Source organism: Capricornis sumatraensis, chromosome 6 (genome assembly GCF_032405125.1).
Source record: "Capricornis sumatraensis isolate serow.1 chromosome 6, serow.2, whole genome shotgun sequence".
Taxonomy (NCBI): domain Eukaryota; kingdom Metazoa; phylum Chordata; class Mammalia; order Artiodactyla; family Bovidae; genus Capricornis; species Capricornis sumatraensis.
Window position 1 is genome coordinate 58,975,935 of NC_091074.1, and position 21,067 is coordinate 58,997,001.

Consider the following 21,067-nt stretch of genomic DNA (forward strand, 5'->3'; position numbering starts at 1 on the left):
TTGTTAGGAATGGAAATTGTTATCATCTTTCTGGAAGTCAATGAGTCACTTTTTTTTCAAGATATAGTTGTTTTGTTTCGTTTTTTTAGTTTTTATTGGAATACAGTAGCTTTTCAATGTGGTATTAGTTTCTGCTATATAGTAAGTGAATAAGCTATATACACATATTCCCTCTTCTTTAGCTTCCCTTCCCTTTTAGGTCACCTCAGAGCAATGAGTAGAGTTCCCTGGGCTATACAGTAGTTTCTCACTAGTTATCTGGTTTATATATAGTGCGTGCTATGTCGCTAAGTCTGACTCTTTGCGACACTATGGGCTGTAGCCTGCCAGGCTCCTCTGTTCATAGGGATTTTCCAGGCAAGAATGCTGGAGTGGGTTGCCATTTCCTCCTCCAGGGGATCCTCCCAACCCAAGGATTGAACCCCCATCTCTTATGTCTCCTGCATTGATTGGCAGGAGGTTCTCTATCTCTAGTGCCACCTGGGAAGCCACGGATGAGAGTTGGGAAAGCTATTACAATTACCCAGGGGATTAGGTTTGAGGCATGAGCAGAGAGCATTTCAGGCTTAGTGCGGGGTTTGGGGCCTGAGCAACTGCAGGTAAGATTGTCACTTTCTAAGACAGGGTAAGATAGGTAGCATGAAGTCAGGAATTGGTTTGGGGCATATTACACTGAAGATGTCTACAGGTATCCAGGTATAGTGCTAAGCTGGCAAGTGGATATATGTTTATTTCCTTTTACTATGAAAGAATTGTCTACTTACATCTCTCCCAATAAGATCTTTCCGGTTCTCAATGACACCCCAAGGAGGGATTCCAACTGTCCAGATTTTTCTCAAGGACTGTGACGAGTGGGCTTTCAGGGCATCCCCAACATGTTTGGACACACCTATGAGCAACCAGGTTAGAAGTCAAACTTTAACTCACAAATCACACAAAACACTGCAATTGCCAGAAAGAGAATAATTGACACGTATATGCAAAAGACTATTATCAGGGAAAGTTGCTGGCACACAGGAATTACAAACATAATAGTTTCACTGTCCTCAAAATCCTCTGTACTCTGTCTATTCATCCTTCATTCTCCCCAGTCCTTGATAACCACTGATCTTTTTATCGTCTCTATAGTTTTGCCTCTTCCAGAATGTCATATAGTTGGAATAATGCACTATGTAGCCTTTTGAGATTGGCTTAACCTGCCTTTTAATTGCAAATACATTACACCACTTACTCTTTTTAAGTAGAATCTGACTCTGTATGTGTCATTAGCATAGGAAAAAAAAAAAAGCAAAAACCCTGCACATTGCGTGCATCTGAAGCACAGCACTTTAATCATTTTCTTCTCTGGCATCCTCCCCTCCAGCCAATCTTTTGCAGTTTTCCCAGTCATCTTCTAAAACCGGGGTTCTGGACCACAGAACATATATCAGTACCAACAGAGATTCGGATCCATAGGTTTGGCGTGGATTACCAGCATGTACGTGAGTCTGAGTGCTCTGGGAGTTGGTGATGGACAGGGAGGCCTGGCATGCTGCGATTCATGGGGTCGCAAAAAGTCGGACACGACTGAGCAACTGAACTGAACTGAACTGAACCAGCATGTGGTGGTGACAGTTTTTCAGCGGCCCACATGTGATCTTAATACATATTACCTGCTAAGACTCCGTAAAACCTGATCGGACAATATCATTCCCTATTCATTCTTCTGTTCAAAAATCTTCTGAGGGCTCCCTGCTACACAGAGAATAAAACCTCAGCCCAAATAGCATGGTACCCAATGTGGCTCCAGTCTCTCTTGGCTGTTCCTGTGCTCTGCCACAAGGCACATCCAGCTAGTAGGTGTATCACCACTCTCTGCACGTGCCTTAATCTCCAGCTGTGTTCCCGGCCTTGAACTGCCACCTTGGCCTAGAATGCTTCTTTCTAGCCTTTTCTCAAGGGAAGAGTATACATCCTCTACCAAGCCTTTTTCTCAGGTTTCCCAGCTGGAAATGGAATTTGTCTTTCTCTTCCTTTTACTCCCAAACACTTTCTTTGTATCTCAACTATGGCCCATTCAGCATCAATTTTTGGTTAGTCATTTATTGTCTGTTTATCACAGTTACCCACTTCATCACTAAACCCAGGGGCCATATCTTACTCATCTTTCATCCTTGAGTAAGATGGATGATCTGCTGGAGAATGAATAGGCTACCCACTCCAGTATGCCTGGGCTTCTCTGGTGGCTCAGCTGGTAAAGAATGCACCTGCAATGTGGGAGGCCTGGGTTCAATCCCTGGACTGGGAAGATCCCCTGGAGAAGGGAAAGGCTACTCACTTCAGTATTCTGGTCTGGAGAATTCCATGGATTGTATAGTCCATGGGGTCACAAAAAGTCAGACATAACTGAGCAACTTTCACTTTCAAGAATCATCTGGGGATGTTATCAAAATGCAGTTTTTTTATCCCGCTCATCTGGGGAGCCTGATATCTGGGTTACCATCAGGCTCCTCGGTGATGCTGATGTTACTGGTCCAGGGACCACTTCTTGTGTAGTCAGGCCCTAAGGAGCTGTGCTTGAATCAAGTCAGACCCTGGTTATTGTTTAAGGAAGCTCCAAAGATATCTCATTTCTTTTGTTCATATGAACTATAGCAATAGTTTTCACACTATTTTATTTGCTTAATTGACCCTAACCTAAAATAATAAATTTTAAAAAGGCAGTAAGTAAAGCACGTGACATAGTTAGCTATTCAAAGAAAAAAACTATGACCAAGTTCACCTTTTCCTGAGCTCAATGAACTTCCCCACCCCACCCCCCCCCCTTTTTTTTTAATTGGAAATAAAATAAGTACTACACACTGGACTTAGAACTCTGCAACCTTCACTTTCTTTTAAGAATGTGAAAAAATATTACCAGAGGTTACCCATTGGTGACAGGCTCTAAATCCCTTGGTTTTATTTTTTCTTTGTTTTTTCAATCACTTGCTTTCCTTTTTAGTCAAAAGAAATGATTTCTTATCTTAGTACCTGTTGCTCACTTCTTAGACAAATGTGTAGGCCCTGGCCTCTGCCTTCATAGTCAGGGAGACTCATCTTGACCCAGCCTGTATGTCAGAACACACACATGCCACGGGTGCTACAGGCAATAAATGGTACAGAAATTAAGGAGCAAAAGTGAGTTGAGATAGACAGCGCTTCCTGGGTATGTTAGCATCTAATGTCGATCCTAAAGGATGGGCAGAACTTAATAGGAAACACTGGCTAAAACATCCCAAGTAGAAACAGAGAGAAGTAAAGGGAAGATGGAAAGCTACAGGAGTGATATTGTGACTTGTAATAAAAACTATTTAGTCTATCAGAGACACAGAGCTCCTCAAAACCCTGGAATTTCCTAAGTGGGGAGAGTGACAGACGGTTTTGCTATGTTAATGAGACAGTTTTTGAACCTATTGTTGTGGGTTGGTTTCCAGGATAACCAACCATCCTTGTGATTAGAGGGTTGGAACTTCCAGTCCTATCCCCAACCTCTGGGGAAGGTAAACGAACTGGATATTGACTTCAATTATCAATAGCCAATAATCTAATCAATTATGCCCATATAATGAAGCCTATGGGTTTCCCAGGTGGCTTAGTAGTAAAGAATCTGCCTGCCAATGCAGGAGATGTGGGTTCCACCCCTGGCTTGGGGAGATCCCCTGGAGAAGGAAATGGGAACCCACTCCAGTGTTCTTGCCTGGGAAATCCCATGGACAGAGCAGCCTACAGTTTGTAAGCTACAGACTGTAGCCTACAGCAGGCTACAGTCCATGGTTTGCAGAAGAGCTGGACATGACTCAGTGACTAAACAACAACAAGAACAACAATGAAGCCTCCTTAAAAACCAAACAAACAAATGCAAAAACAAAACAAAACAAAAAACAGGGTTTGGAGAGCTTCCAAGTGGGTAAACATGTGGACATGGGAGGAAGGCACAGAAGCTTCGTGCCCTTTCCCACAGGTGCCTTGTCCTATGCAACGCTTCTATCTAGCTGTTCTTGAGATACATCCTTCTATGATAAACTGGTAATCTAATGAGTAATTGGTTTCCTGCATTCTGTGAACTACTTTAGTAAATTCATCAAACCCAAGGATCGGGTAGTGGGAAGTGAAAGTGTGAAAGTGTTAGTCACTCAGTTGTGTCCAACTCTTTGCGACTCCATGGACCATAGCCCACCAGGCTCCCTCTGTCTATGGAATTCTCCAGGCAAGAATACTGGAGTGGGTTGCCATTTTCTTCTCCAGGGGAAATCAGGGATAGAACCTGGGTCTCCGACATTGCATGCAGGCTCTTTACCGTCTGAGCCACCTGATTTGCAGCCAGAGAGTCAGAAGCACAGGTTAACAACCTGGACTTGAGGCTGACATCTGAAGTGAGGACAGTCTTGTGGGACTGAGCCCTAAACCTGTGGGATCTGATGCTGTTTCCAGGTAAATATTGTCAGAACTGAGTTGAATTGTAGGACACTTTGGCTGGTCACATGGGAACTGGTGTTAGAACTGTAATAGCTTAGTAACAGATTGGTAACAGGAGTTTGTGAAGTTACTAATTCTCAACCCCAGCTGCACATTAGACATCCTTCAGAAGTTCCACCCTGAAAAACTCTAATTAATTTGGAGTAGAGCCTGTGCAATGTATTTTTGTAATGCCTCCAGATGATTCTGTTACACACATACAGTTCATAAAAACTGATGCAAAAGAGTCGGGTTAGAGGTTCAGGGGCTACTAAATGAAGTTTTTGAATGCCAGATTTCAAGGAATATAAGACTCAGATAGAGATAGTATGTGAAAAGGTGGTTATGAAGTTAATTATCTCCTCACGCCCCATACACTCAATACAATTGTTGCACACGTCCCTGCTTTCCAATGGCTGAGAACGTGACCATGGTGAGTTTAGCTCATGTCTATGCCCACACACTACACACTTGCATGGAGTCCATGTCCTTTGTAACCTTACAATAGTCCAAAGCTCATGAAAAACTATTTTCTTTGGTAAAAGTCTACAAAGTTATATTAAAATAGGAGATTTTAACAATGGTAAAAACACAGTCCAGGAAAGGTCTATGATTCTTCTGGGTTTCTTTTCCAGTTACTACAGTTTCAGTCTTCCTCCCTCATGCTGCCTATATCTCCTGGGAGCACTGCAGAGCAAACTTAAGTGCTATACTGTCTGATTCAGTTTTAAAAGGAATTACAGAAAAAAAAAAAAAAGAAAAGAGTGAAACAGGGAATGTGCCTTACCTGTATTAATGCCTTCAGTTATTATCCATGCTCCTGTTGTCTCTGCAGCTTTGACCAAACCTTGGCTGAAGATCTCTTTAAGTTTTGAGGGCATCTTGAAGTTCTGGATACCACCATGGACGGAGATTACCAGCTTTGGCAGTTCCATCTTCCACTCTTTCAACATTAAATGTAACAGGTGATCCAACTTTGTGTCATAAGAAGTTCTAATATACTGGAAGATATACAGAGACACGTACACATAAAACAGTGGAAAAGACATGCCAATTCACAATAAGCACACAGCAGGGCAACTGAAATGCCAAAACTTAAAAGAAAAGTGCCTGGAATCTCTTTAAAAGTTCATCTTCCTATGATGGAAATATTTACTTTGAAAGGATCCCACACCCCCTTGAAGTTCCTTCTGGGAATTACAAGTCACGGCAGGAAGGTTTCCTCTGGTTTTTAGCGTTGGTCCATCAATGTTCTCTAGAAGGTCTGAGGTGAGGCAGAAAAATGTCAAACTGGCAAAAACCATTACTCCAGCAAACCCATTTTTAAAAATTGTTTAGAAATAAGTGAAATGAGGCTTTTCATAAATGTTATGGCTTTTCTTAATTTACTTGGTCATTTCACATATGTGCATATTTCTTTCATCCACTATGGACAATTATCATACATCCCTTGAGATGCATATACTTACATGTTTGCATAATTTAAATTAAGATCCAGGAACATGTATATTTATTTCAAATTTTACATTCTAATGACATTATTTATATATACACACACATATATATATATATAAAATCTCTCCAAAAACTTTTTTTCCCTAAAATATACACTTTTCACAAAAGGGTCAATATAACCAAAAAAAAAAAAAAAAAAAGAGAGAGAGACGAAATCAGACAGTCTCAGAATCACTTGTCATTTTACCCAAAATTAAAAAGTGTATGACTGGTTTTCTTTTCCCAGCCAATGCAGCCACTTACAGATTGTTAAAATCATATTGAGATGAGTGTGAGCCAACCAACAGCAAGAATAAGTCAGATTTATAGGATAAGAGCTACAAGAAACCATGAACCTATAACCACAGGTAGAGATCGCCATAGATATGCAAATAGGAATTATCACATGATCCTCCAGAATGTAATAGTGATTTAAAACAATGGTCTTCACCTTTAAAATTTAAAACAATTGTCTTCACCTTTGAAATTCTTAAAACATAATCCCTTTATTTCATAGTTAAAATATTAGGAATTCTGAACATGAGGATGGTACAAGCCATCACAGAATGTATTGAATAGTAGAAAGAATCTAAGGGTAACTAGGATTCAATTTACAAGTGAGGAAACTGAGTTACCATGGCTTTATCATGTATACAAATAGCATTGGACCTTTGTGCAATGGTTTATGTTGCTCCAAGTAATAAATAAAGGCGGAGAAGCAGCTCCGGGTTAGTTCTCCTTCTATCGCAACTCTTTCTCCCAGGTTGCACTCTCTTTCAACCATTAAGTACTTTTAGTCCTAGAAGATACTTCTTGAGATTTCAGGATAAACACCTTTCATTAACTAAATTATCAGCAGCAGAGTCTTTTCTTCCAAAAACCAACCAAAGACGATGCTAAGGATTAACTACTCTTACCTTCCCCTCCTCCTCCTTTATAACTAACTCACCTCCAATTCTCTGTGGAAGGAGGTGGGAGGGCTAACAACTGGGAAGGCAAATGCAGCCAGAGGGATGAGTAACCAGCTCTCACAAGCTCTCCTGCTATGCACCCTAAGACTGAAGTTCAATTCCAGGCTGAAGTATAAGGACAGCTGCTCCTCTTCTGAGAGGTCAAATGCATTCAGGCACAGAATAGGTAACAGGAGCCTACTGCTAAGCATAAAACGTATTAGTGATCAGGAGATCTGTCTGACTATGCTTTCAGCTTTCCTAAATATACCCTATTCCCCCTTGGCCCTCGTACAAGTTATTCTTCATGCCTAGAGTGGTGTTACCCTTCTGCCTCTCTCACCTTTCCCATCTCAGCATAGCCATCCCTACTCTCAGATGGCTTCCCTGACAGGCACACCCAACCCAAGAAAAACAGGAGTTTGCTTTTCATTCTCTCAAAGAACCCTGCACTCCCCTTTCATAACATCTACACTGTCTGTAGTAATCGTATGTTCATTTCCTGTTTCCCTCACTAGACTGTAAGCAATGTTAGTACACAGAACATGTGGTCTTTGCGGCATAGCAAACTATGAAATGAAGTGAAGTCAAGTGGCTCAGTCATGTCTGACTTTTCGCAACCCCATAGATTGTAGCCTATCAGGCTCCTCGGTCCATGGGATTTTCCAGGCAAGAGTACTGGAGTGGGTTGCCATTTCCTTCTCCAGGGATCTTCCCCACCAAGGGATTGAACCATAAAGATCTGCTGAATGGACTGAAAAAAATGAGTAAATGATGATGATTATGAACCAACATAAAACAAAAGGAAGAAGACAAAAACTTATGGGAAAAATCACATAAAGAGTTCTGTGAAAGTTAGCTTCCGAGGACAGTTTTCTTGTCAACTGAAGGAAAACTCAATGCACAAAGTTAGGTGCAAGAGGATTAGTAATCAGAAATGTAGACTAGTATACAATTATATTATGAAACCTTACTATTATGCCACTATTAAAACTGTTGCTGATTCGCATTGTTATATGAGAGAAACCAACACAACATGGTGAGGAAATGATCCTCCAATAAAAAGAAAAAAGAAACTTGAGACTTGTTAAAACATAAGGAAAAAAAAAAAAAAGTATTATTCTTTCAAATCCATTTATCTGATGGTGACACTCCAGGGCACAGCTGATTCTGAGCTTTCCTGAGGCAAGTGCCCCTTGCATTTTCCCCTGGAAAAGCTGCCTCTAAAAAAGCAGTGAGTAGTTAACAAGCTCAACAGAGACACCTGACTTGTCAATAACTATGCAAATCACATGCAAAATTACCATGTTAGAGACAGGAGGAAAACTGGCCTGGAAAGCCCAGCACTATCATTCAGGGGGTACAGAAAGAAATCACCCCCATTTCCTTTCCAAGAAGATTTCTCATGGGGACATATCAGGCTATGGCCACACTTCTGCTGAAATCTGTAACTTTTGTACATTTTGGTAGTAACTTTTGTACATTTCTGAAGGAAGGGCAGCCCTTTGGCAATTGCCTCAAGAGTAATAAGCCATTCTCTTCTGCAGGGGGCATAAAAGCTGGCTTGAAAGAGGTCAATCAAATAAAGAGCTGGCTATGCCACATCTGGGAACTGGGTCTCAAATATAAAGCAAACAGCCGAGTCATTTTTGTCAACAGGTCAACAACATGGATCGCCTTTGCAATAAAATCTGGTCATCTGATCATCTACACTTGGAAATTCTATTTGGACATGCATTTGGAGGTTATATCCTCTGTTTAGAAACCAGCAAAATAATGTGAGTTATTAGCAAACCTTGGAGTGGTGGATGTGCTCTCCATGTTGGAAGTTAATCGTGCCAAAGGTATCCGTAGGGCTTTTTGTTGTGTGCTTTTCAACAGACCATTGTTCATCTTCACTACCGCTGGCAGCTGAGACTGTCCGAGTATAATCTATCCCATGATGGTCTCTAATCAATAGTCCACAGTAACACCTTAAATTTGACATAAAAACCAATTTAAAATAGAAAACACACAATTTTAGAATAGGAAATAGAGGTAATGGGAACTTCCCTGGTGGTCCACTAGTTAAGACTCCATGCTTCCATTGCAGGGAGCACGGCTTTAATCCCTGGTTGGGTAACTAAGTTTCTACATGTCGTGGTCGAAAAATTTAAAAAGAAAAAAAAAAAAACCAGATTCAATATTTCTACATGTTTCTAGGGTAATGTATAGATGACATATATCAACAGTTTTAAAACTTTACATTGAGGTTTATATTAGATTTCAAACACTGGGTTGTTTTCTAAGTTTAAAAACATTCTCAGAGGTTCTCTCCCTTAGCTGCACATTAGAATCATTTTGGGGATGCTTTACGAAAACACTAAAAATCTCTTATGTACCCATGTTCATAGCAGCATTATTCACAATAAGAAGGAGCTAGAAGAAACATCAACAGATGAATATATGAATAAAATTTAAAAATTCTGAACATCATCTGATGAATGGATGCACAAAAGGCAAAAGTTCTAAAGCTCCATGACACAACAGTGTGAATATACTTAACACTGCAGAACTGTACACTTAAAAATGATTAAAATAGTAAAGAAAACAAAAACAAACATCAAATTGTATATTTTAAACATGTGCAGTTTATTTTGTCAACTATACTTCAAAAAAGCTGTTTTCACAAAAAAAATCCCAAGACTTAAGAAAATATCCTCATGTAATATGAAAAATGCACATCAAAAGGAATATTAACCAATCCAAAAAAAGAGATATGACTTCAGAGATATATGTAAACATAGAATTTTTTATCTAAGGCTTACCTGATTAAATTCTGACAGACCTGACATCCTGCAGTGCATCTAAATAAAACAGATAAAACCAGTTAGTTTATTAATATATTTTAAAACAATTTTAATTCATATATAAATATCTGTTAATTTTCCATAGTCTGGAAATCAGGATTACTGAGTATTCATATATACTACTTCCCAAATATTACCCCATGTCATTTACCATATATAATTACACCTTAGCAACTATGATCTAATTAACGGAACAGCATTAGGAACCAAAATACCTGGATTTAAATCTCAATGATTTAACAATTCTTCTAAGCCCCAGTTATCATATCTGTAAATAATATCTGACCCATACAATTATTAAAAGGATTAAGGGTGATAATATATGTAAGGTGTCTTACAATATCTGGTACACTGCAGTTTGTATAATAATGTTGACTACTAATACTATGAAGATAACAGAATTCTTAAGAATTAAGTAAGAAAATATACATATACAATTTTAAAACCCTAAACACTGTCAAATTGAGGAACATTTGGTGTGAATATAATTGTTATCTTTATTAATCTCTTTTTTATGATTCAAAAAAGCCTCCTGGATTTGGGAGTTAGCATTATGGTCATCAATGATCACATTTTTAAGTCTGAAGATTTTTTGTTTGTTTTGTAAAAATAAGATTTTTCAATATTAGCATCATGGCAGATCCTCTGTTGTAACAAGCAGGCTCTCTAATTGTGCTTCTCGGGCTCTAGAGTGTGTGAATTCAACAGTTATGGCGCAAGGTCTTAGCCGCCCTGCAGCAGGTGGGATCTTAATTCCCTGCCCAGGGATCAAACCCACCCTGTTCCCCACATTGCAAGGTAGATTCTTAACCACTGGACCACCAGGGAAGTCCTGAAGAAGTTTTAACTAGAAAAGAAATCTAGTTAAAATAATGGAATAAAAGATAGTGTTCATAAAGTTAATCATTCTAAATTATTCAGAAATGAATGTTCCAGCCTTTTAGAATTTTTGTTCCCTCAACAAGTTCAAAATGAGGAGGAAAAAAAAAGCACTGTGATCAAGTCCATCAGATTTTTTTCTTATTAAGAGGGACAAAAAGAATCAGTAAAAGGTCAATTTTTATCTAAGTTTAAAATAATGAACCATCACTCTTTTGCTGTGCACTGTAAGGAAGAAAACTGCATGGAGGCTACAGCTTTGAGAATTTTACTAAGGTCTAAGAAAAAGGCTCGAAGAAGGCGATGGCACCCCACTCCAGTGCTCTTGCCTGGAAAATCCCATGGATGGAGGAGCCTGGTAGGCTGCAGTCCATGGGGTCACTAAGAGTCGGACACGAGTGAGCGACTTCACTTTCACTTTTCACTTTCATGCATTGGAGAAGGAAATGGCAACCCACTCCAGTGTTCTTGCCTGGAGAATCCCAGGGACGGGGGAGCCTGGTGGGCTGCCGTCTATGGGGTCACACACAGTCAGACACGACTGAAGCGACTTAGCAGCAGCAGCAGCAAGAAAAAGGCTGACATAGGAGAAACAGCCATAATCATCCATTAACCTTTTTTTTTACAATCACAGAAAAAGAGAGACTGCTTTCTTTCAATAAAAAGTAGTACATCTTAGACCATTCATGGAATTATGATCATTGATGTTCTTCTTGAGTCTGTGGGCTAATGACCTACAGTTTACCACATTTCATGAAGTTCAAAGTGACTGTGAAGATGATTTTCCATTTACAGAGCAGTGGGAGCCACCTGAACTCAATCTGCCTTCCACTGCATCCATCATCATACTACAAAATGTCATAAAAGATGAAGGGAAAAAACAAGGTTTCCCTGACTTTTTAGTCTGTAAACATTTCATAAGCAGGTAAAATGAGGATTTCCAGTCACAGGGCTTATAAGCCACAGGTAATTCAAAGAGGGTGGGACTAGTAAATATTTAACAAATGCAAAGAACATTATTTTAGTCATCATCCCCAAAGAACTAGAATTTCAGTGACCTCATGGTGCTATCTTTCATGAACATAAAGCTGTGATTTCTAAACTTCAAATGAATACAAGGCTAATTGCCCAACAGAATCTAAAAATAGAATGGTCCCCCTAATTAAAACACTGCTCTCCTATTTTCCTTTCCTTTTAACTCTTTTCCTAAAGGCAATGCTACCCAACCTTAATTTCATGGATCCATTACCCTGGGGAATTTTCCACAGCCCTGTCTTCCTTTATCTTTCACTGGCTACTGTTTTGAACTTCGTTCTACAAGTAGAATTTTCAAAGGATTGTCAAGAACTCGGAGTGGTCAAACTCAGGTCATTTCATTCTGCTGCCCATTATCTGCTCAAGGAAAAAACCTGCAGGAGGAAACAATTAACTGTTTCTATATCTGAGCATGGAGTCCTGAAATATCCCAGCTACTATATTCCATAGACACCTGGGGATAAGGAATTCACACTATGTTGAAATATCCAATACTCAAAAGTTATAAATTTATTATCCAAACCCAAGTGGAATAGATGTAGTACTAGATACTTCCCTGGTATCTATCCTCCCACTAGACAAACAAGTGTGTCAAAGACAAAGCAAGAGTAAAATTTACCACAATAGCAACAGGGGCTCTGCCAAGGTAAAGTCATAGCTCTAAATTTCAATAAGCAGTCTTCCAAGTACTGTAGGTTTGTTTTTTTTTCCAAGTACTGTAGGTTTAAAAAGAAAAATGTAATTAAACATTATACCTGTGAGGGTCTTTAGAGCTGGGTATGATTTTGTTACATTCTCTCTTGTTGAACACTCCTTCAATCCAAGATTTCTGGGACTGAATAGAAAAATATCATTATTTTTATAGCCTAATGAAGTGAGAACTCAGTATAACCACAGTAGGCCAGGTAGGCAATATATGTTTAATTATAATAGACACGAATTAAAATGCCAAGACCAACCCCAAGCAAACTAAGCATTCATTGGCTTCTATTACAGACATATAGACAGAAATAATTTGAATGCAAAAATATTCCCAAAGTTAATTGGTCCATAATCTCATTTAAATGTAAGATCCCTAAATGCATAAAACTCTACCAAGGAAGTAAAGATATAGCTGAAGCATTCTCTTAATTCTTCCAAAAGTCACTTTTAAATCTTGCACTGTAACCCTCTAGAGGGAATACAAAGCTCTTAAACTTCAAAAGCCTCACTTATAAAGTCCCACTTTGGCTAAGATTTGACAGGAAGCTGGAAAGAATGTCAGAGGAGGGCTGTAATCTCAGCAAGATTCTATGAAAGAAGTTCAATCTAAAACTAATCTGAAGGATACGTAATGGGGAATACTGCACATGCACCCTCAGAAGGGACCTTAACTGAAACTGATTTCCCGATTCACAAGATAAATGCCCAATTCACAGGAAATGAGACTCACTTCCTGACCAATAACCTTTCACCAACAGTCTCCCCCATCCTCAAGACAATGAATTGGCTGCTTGGACTCTGGCTGGATGCCCTCTTCTTTGCACTCCCTGTCTCAAACCCTCAACAGATTCACCTGTAGCTTGTGACAGCATGCATTTCCCAAATTGCAATTCCTCTGCTATTGCCAAATGAATTCAATTTCTGGTCATTCAAGCTTGCCCCAGTTTACTGCTTTCTTTAAGCGAGAATTTGCTATATGTTGTATAAGCATAGCATGTTATTGGCTAAATTTCAAAATATCTGAATTCATTCAACAAACATTTTAGAATAGGCCTCCATGTGGCATGCTGGGAATCCTATGGCAAATAAAACAAAGTTCTTACTCTGAAGAAACTCAGAATAAAAAGAAGGAAATGGATAACAAATTGATATCATTAAACCTCATGTGTAACAATTAACTATTAAAAATAGCTCCAAAAAGAGAACTTAATTTAGGGGCCTATGTATATAAATTAAGCAAGCTAGGCTCAAATATTCCCTTCTTTTAAAAGGCTAGACAGCCAACACTAGTAGAACTATCTGGGCAAATTACTTTCTTCATACCTATTTCCTCATCTATTAAATATGGAGATAATAATAATAGTAATACCTTACTGTGTTATTGAAAGGAATTCAAGCTTAGATTTCTCCTTGGGACCTATTAAGGCTCAATAAAGCTTAGTTATTATTACTGGTAATATCAGAGGTAAAAATTAGCTTTTCGGTTGGTAGCATGGGAACTTAACATTGGTGTGAAATTTTTTTATAGAAAAATACTTTGGTGAGCTCCAAGTCTCCCTCCTAGGACCTCTCATATTACAAAGAATGATTTCTATGGGTCCATTTTTCCCCACCAGACTCCAGTTCCTAACAGGCCCCAAGCCAGTCATTGCTGTTGCCCCAGGGCCCAACCCAGTGATTACAGAATGAGCAACAAAACGAACATACTTAAAATAGAACTTCAAGAATTCATGTATACAATTTTCTCTCCAAGGGTGTAAACAGGAAACCTGTGCCCTAACAAGAACATGGAAACCTTCCCCCTGCAGCTCCCATATCTTATCTCAAAACTACAGGAAAAGAAAAGCAGGCTTAATTTGCAAGCGTTTCAAAACAATTCTCAAATTAGAATTTTATTTTTTTGTCCCTACCTCATAATGGTAGCCTTTTGCAATATACACTTCAGCACCTGTGGAAGAGGTCCCCCCATGTTCAGTTCAGCAGAGTACTATTAGAAGCCATATGTCTGTTGGTTCTGATTCAATAGCCCAAATCTGCTCAGGGCAAATAATCGACATGTGTTTGCCACTTGGAGCAGCACATTGTTGTTGACATTAGAGAATATGCCATTTCTGCAGCAATCGTGGCAGTCTTTATAAACTGGGTATTTTTTATATACTGGGTCAGTGAGGTTGTGTTTTCATTGTGGGCGTTATTTAGGGAAGGGAAAGGCAGACGGAAAAGAAGGAAAATAGTCCCGGTCTCAGGCTGTGTTGGCACAAAGTTTGCCTCACCCTAATGTATATTCAGATTTTACGTGCCCAGAACTGGGGTGAGGGTGGTGAATAGCAAAGAAATGTCCAAGACTAATCCTCTAATTGTAGCTATACACGAATTAATTCCTGATGTCACTAAAAGTATTTCTACACTGGGGCTTTTTAGGGTTTCCAGATAACAGATTCTTTCTCAGGGGAATCTCTGAGAAGGAATAGTCTTAGAGGCATTTCTTGATTAAAAAAAAATTCTTCTAAATATTCATGAATTTTTTCTTTTTTAATATCCAGTGGACTGTGTAATTAGGAGCTGAAGGGCACACAGCTAACAAGTAATTTTTTTTAACTTTCTCATACTTAAAAAAAAAAAAATTAAACATTTAAAACATACTTTTTTCAGGTTAAACTGACTACTTTCTTTTATATCTATGTTTTTATACACACAACACTTATTTGCACCTATTCAGTTGTTTTCTTCTTAACATTATTACAGTCTACTTCAAGATAGGCGTTAGTTTATTTATCATGGAGTCTACACCATGCAGGGAAGCACCAGAATGGATCAAATAGAGAAAATATTTTCACACTCCAGATTGACATTTTTTATTTTCTCTACACAGCCCCTCCCTTGGAGCAAGGACACATTCAAATTGTGTGCCAGGCAGATGGCTGTGTTGGTTCGGGAAATACATCAATGCAAAGCCAGCCCATCTACTGGGAGACTCAGCTCAGGGTCTCCCATGGCGTTTTGTCCATAATCTAGGGATACTTCATGGAACTCACTTGATCTGAGATTAAGAATCATAGGTAAAGGGCATCCAAATCTAAAATAACCCAAACTAGAGGATCTGGCTCACCATACTGCCACAAGTTAACCTCACTAGTTTTCCAGTAAATAATCTTTCCAGAAGGCAGCATTTAGGAGTACTTCTTCATGAACACAAAATAACCTTACAGGTTTTCTTCTCTTTGGGTAGTCAAAGGTAAGCATTATTTTGATGGTAATGATTTCTTTTTATTTTTCTTCTTTTTTAATGGTAACATCTTTAATAGAATGTCAACTAAATAACTCACAATTCCCTAAAATGCCACTTCTGATTGGGTGAGAAATTTTACTGACATTTTCATATACTGCCTTACTGAGCAAAAGCATTTAGAACTTCAGAATAACTATTTAGATTATACAAACTCATGAGTATATGAGTAAAACATTTATGAATTCTCCACAGAGTCTAATGGGGAATTAGAAGAACTCAACAGTGACCTACTTAGTAGCGTATATCATAAAAGGTTCAAGCTAAAATGTCATAATCCCTCCACAGCCCAAATTGGTGAAATCTCTCTTTATGTTAGCCCAAAAACACAATTTTAAATGGCAATGAGAAGACATCCTTTCCTCTGCTGTCACACATGCTCAGCCTTATCCTTAGGGAATTAAACTTGCAAACAAGATGTTTATAACTTCAGATCATGTGAAATCATTTTGTTAAGTAGGGAAAAGGAAATGGGAGGCTTCCCTTAGGAGTGTTCTTTACAACTATCCCTGGATAGTGAAATCCAGAGTTTAACTGAATGCTGGGCCTATTTGCTGTAGAACCACTCTAAGAAGGTTTTCAAGTTAGATACACGCAATCTCCAATTTCCACTCAGCAAAATGTTCACAGCTTTGTTATTCAGGTACACAGATTGTCTTTATTTATGCTACAAATATCTTCTTAAATTATCCAAAACTTTACTAGTACTACACCTAAGTGAACATAGTCTAGAAAAGTCTCTTGGAGTGAAGCTTTACTATCAGCAGAGCTATACTCAAATAATTGATTTTTAGAAAACCTACCATCCTCTGAGACAGTAAAGCCTTTACTAGGAATTACAGGCTAAAGGCAATGGCATTTATGTTATTCATGGTAAGGTATATATACAGAGAAGATTGCTTGTTTCACTTTCTAAGTGTAACAGGGCAGAAAGAACACTGCTGCTTGCACTTCCATGCAGATATGTATCATATATTTAACATATTTAAATACCACACATACCACATATTTAATTCAAAATCTTTGCTACAAGAGTAAGAGAGGGCTTATCATTTTGAGGGAAGTAAGTCAGAGGAAGACAAATATTATATGATATCACTTATATGGGGAATCTAAAAAAATGATACAAATGAATTTATTTACAAAACATAAATAGACTAACAGACACAGAAAACAAACTGTGGCTACCAAAGTGGGTAATGGGGGGTGAGGGGAGGTGGAGAGAGATAAATTAGGAGTTTGGAATTAATATATACACACTATTATATATAAAATAGGTAAATAACAAGGATCTACTGTATAGCACAGGAAACTGTATTCAGTATCTTATAATAATCTATAATAAAAAAGAATCTGAAAAAGAACACACATATATATGCATGTATAACTGAATCATTTTGCTGTATACTTGAGACTAACCCATTGTAAATTAACTATATTTCAATTTTTTTAAGTGGAAAAGAAAGAGAGAGGACTAGAAGAAGAAAGGTGAGAGAAGAGATATAAAATGTTTAGGTGTGGGGAATTTCAGTGCCATTCCACATTCAGGAGAACAGCATGCCCGCAAGAAGCAGCTCTCAAACTTTGGGGAGTTAGAACTCCATATTCATTGATTTACCAAGGACCTCCACAGAACTTTCACTTGTGGAATATAGCTACCAATATTTACATATTAGAAATTAAAACTGGGACTTTTTATAGTATCTCCCCATCAATTCATTTAAAAAGTCAATAATTATAATCAACCTAATACATGTTAAAATAAATATTTTTCATGAAAAGGTTTATGAGAAAAGCATTGCATTTTTGTCTGGCTTTAAACAGCAGGATTCTTATATCTGCTTCTGCATTCAATCTTTCACAAAGTGGTTTTGGTTGACGTACATAAAAAGAATTGACCTGACAGGGACATGGAGTTGGAAAAAGGAAATAGTATTTTAATAAACATTTTAGATATCATGGATTTGTCATGTAACGTCTGGAAAACTCCACTGTATGCTTATGATAGAATGAGCGGAAAAGGGAAATAATGTACCAGTATAAAAATAATTTTGACTTTGAGGAACTTTGAAAGGGTCTCAAAGATCCCGAGGAATCCCCAGGGGTACCACACATGAAAGATCACTGCCTAAAAGTGACCACATATTGCACTAGGGTTCAGTGTGAATGAGAGACAGGATCTGCTGTTTCCTGGCTGGTCTCAGGTCCCACATGCACATCTTAGTCTGCACATCTCATCTCCGTGAGTGCACTGCAGTATTTCAACATCACCTATGTAATCTGGTGTTCAACTGAAGGAAATTCCCACATAGAGAAAAAAGCAGTTAGAGATCAAATCTTCGCATACCTCTCTTTCTGAGCAACATAGGAGATTTTTGAATGATACATTTGACTGCATTTATTTTTACCTTTACATCTGACTTTAGTACCTACCACAGGTTCCTCCCAAAGACATCACTGAAGCATGGTAAGTACGAGATGAGCCCTCCAGAACTCACAGGCAGTATATGTTCTGTCAGTCTACCTACTCTTCCACTTATAAGAATAATAACTTTATTCATTCATTCACTCAAAATACTTTGATGGGCATATTATATAATTCTAATAAAAATAATAAATAAAATTGGGTCCCAGAGACTAACACCAAAAGAGAAGAACCTATGTTTACTGATAGATATTAATACCAAATATGGCACAAGAGCAGGCTGTGGGACTCCTTGGAAGTAGAAATCCCTTCTGTCTGCCAGTATTTGGGGGAGGCTTCAAGGAGGACACAAAACTTAAAAAAGTCCTTGAAAGATGACAAAGATTTTTTTTTCTCCTGCACGTCACGTAGGAACTTAAGTTCCTCAACTAGGGATCAAACTTACATGCCTTGAATGGGAAGCTTGGAGTCTTAACCACGGAACTTCCAGGGAAGCACCCAAAAGATGACAAAGGTTTTGAAAGGTGACTAATGAAGTTCAATGGTGGTTAGAAATGTGGAGACTTAGGCCTGGAGAAGAATTCAGAAGATACCAATGTTAAGGTACAACAAAAGCCACAAAATCACTGGGGAGGAGAAAAGAGAGAAGATAAAAGAGTCAGGAATCTTTGGGAACATCTAAGCATAGGGTATAGAATCAAGTTCAGGGAATACAAACCAGAGAGTTATTAATCGGGATGACACGATACCTGAAGTTGAGAAGGGAGAAAATTTTTCTCTCTAAAGTCTGTATTATTACAAAAGTAGGTACTTTCAAAGAAATACTGAGAAGTGTTCAATAAAGAAAAGAAAGTAAGAAGGACAATTTCTGTTGTCCATGACAAATACACAGATTGAGAGAAAATCAGGAAGTAGATTGTAAAACAGAGAAGGCAGCTAGTGTAAGATATCCTTGGAAGAAAGAAACAAAACAGCCACTAGATCAACAATATAAAGCAAAGTCAATGCTTATGTAGACTTTCATATATGTCAAGGGCCGTGCTAAATGCTTTAAATACCATTCACAACTGTGAGACAGATACAATTACCACCTCTACAGAATGGAGCAGGTTCTATGGAATATAAGCACTATCACTCTTTTGCACTGTGTTTAATAAACAAAGTTGAGACGTTGACTTTATGTTAAGAAAGTTGGAACCATGTATGTAGATAAAAGAGTGAAGATGGAAGAGAGAACAAAAATGACTTTAGAGACTTTGGGGGTGAGGAGCAGGAAACAAAATAATATGAATAGCCAAGGAGGAAGACAGCCTTGAGGAAAATGCTTCTTGTGACAGAGGCAAGCAGTGGAGTGGCAAACTTTCCCTTCTTGGTAATTCTGCTCTAGACCCTTTCATCTATGCTTTTCAGAATATCCTTTATTCTCTCCACATCTCCATTTAGCTGCGATGGCTGCAAATCTCAGCATTCTCCTTTGCTCATCTTAACAGACAGAAAGGCAGGTGATACACATATGGAATCACAGTGCCCCTTTTCATTACTGCTGCTGCTAAGTTGCTTCAGTCGTGTCCAACTCTGTGCGACCCCATAGACGGCAGCCCACCAGGCTGCCCCCATCCCTGGGATTCTCCAGGCAAGAATACTGGAGTGGGTTGCCATTTCCTTCTCCAAAGCGTGAAAGGGAAAATTGAAAGTGAAGTCGCTCAGTCGTGCCCTACTCTTAGCGACCCCATGGACTGCAGCCTACCAGGTTCCTCCATCCATGGGATTTTCCAGGCAAGAGTACTCTTTACCATACAACATCAGCATAGGACAGGATCTTTTCTGTGAATCACAAAGCATAGGAAATGCTCTCTCAGTAGAGGATCCAACAAATTTAAAATAGATGTGGGGGGGGAGGTGGGGGAGGGGGGCGACTTCCCTGGCAGTCCAGTGGTTAAGACTCTACTCTTGCAGTGCAGGGAGTATGTATTTGACTCCTGGTCAGGGAACTAAGATCCCACATGCCATGAGGCACAGCCAAAAAAAAACAAAAGAAGAAAGAAAGAAAGATGGGGAACACCAAGAGTATCTCACTGTTCACCCTATGGAGAAACTATCATATGACTTTCCAGGCATGTCCCTAATACACTAACCAAAAAAAAAAAAAAATATGTGCCCAGACGACTAGACTTTGTGACATGTAATTGGAGATTTCAGGCAAGTGGACAAGTCAGGGCAAGGTATAATGAAAGGAAAGGAAGTGGAGAGCAACGGTAAGGTAAATATGTTTCCTTCTCTAGTCTGTAAGAAATCTCTATCAGAAAACCGGATAAATACCGTTCTTCCTGGGTAATTCACCCCAGGGGTTGTTAAAATAATTTCCAACCATCCAGCTATCCAGCTATCCATTTTCCTCAGCATTTCTTTAGCTACACGTAGAAACAGGTACTCTACTTACATTTTAAAAAATTAATTACAATCACTTTAGGTAAACATTTTACAACTGTGTGCATAATTGCTACTTACCACCCCCCCCAAAAAAAAACATTTGCTGTAATGTTACAGTAGCAGGCGTAGATAGCTCAGGTGGTAAAGAATCCACCTGCAATGCAGGAGACCTGAGTTCAACCCCCTGGGTTGGGAAGATTCCCCTGGAGAAGGAAATGGCAAGCCACTCCAGTGTTCTAGCCTGGGAAATCCCATGGACAGAGGACCTTGGTGCACTACAGTGCATGGGGTCGCCAAGATTCGGACGTGACTTAGCAACTAAACCACCACCATAAACTAAACCACCACAACCACCACCATACTGTTATAATTGTTAAAATTATAACATTAGTTATAGTTCTTGGATTGCTTTTATTTCTTGGACTCTAAGCCTTTACTCTTTCATGGAACATGTTAGCCAGGCCCCAGTAACTTTTTTTTTATTAAGTAATTTTGAAAATGGTATAAATGTCACCAGTACAACAGATAAGAAAGGAGAAAATCT

General features: G+C 38.7%; 1 protein-coding gene across 1 annotated transcript in view; it reads right to left on the bottom strand.

Moving 5' to 3' along the window:
* Positions 1-15,787, bottom strand: part of TRPM6 (transient receptor potential cation channel subfamily M member 6) — a 105,364-nt gene extending 89,577 nt beyond the window's left edge. The window contains exons 1-6 of the mRNA XM_068974221.1: positions 15,770-15,787; positions 12,436-12,515; positions 9,725-9,763; positions 8,713-8,890; positions 5,261-5,474; positions 765-889 (exon numbers count right to left, since the gene is read on the bottom strand). Of these exons, the coding sequence (XP_068830322.1) occupies positions 765-889; positions 5,261-5,474; positions 8,713-8,890; positions 9,725-9,763; positions 12,436-12,515; positions 15,770-15,787 (654 nt within the window). The remainder of the gene's footprint in view (positions 1-764; positions 890-5,260; positions 5,475-8,712; positions 8,891-9,724; positions 9,764-12,435; positions 12,516-15,769) is intronic.
* Positions 15,788-21,067: the final 5,280 nt, after the last annotated feature.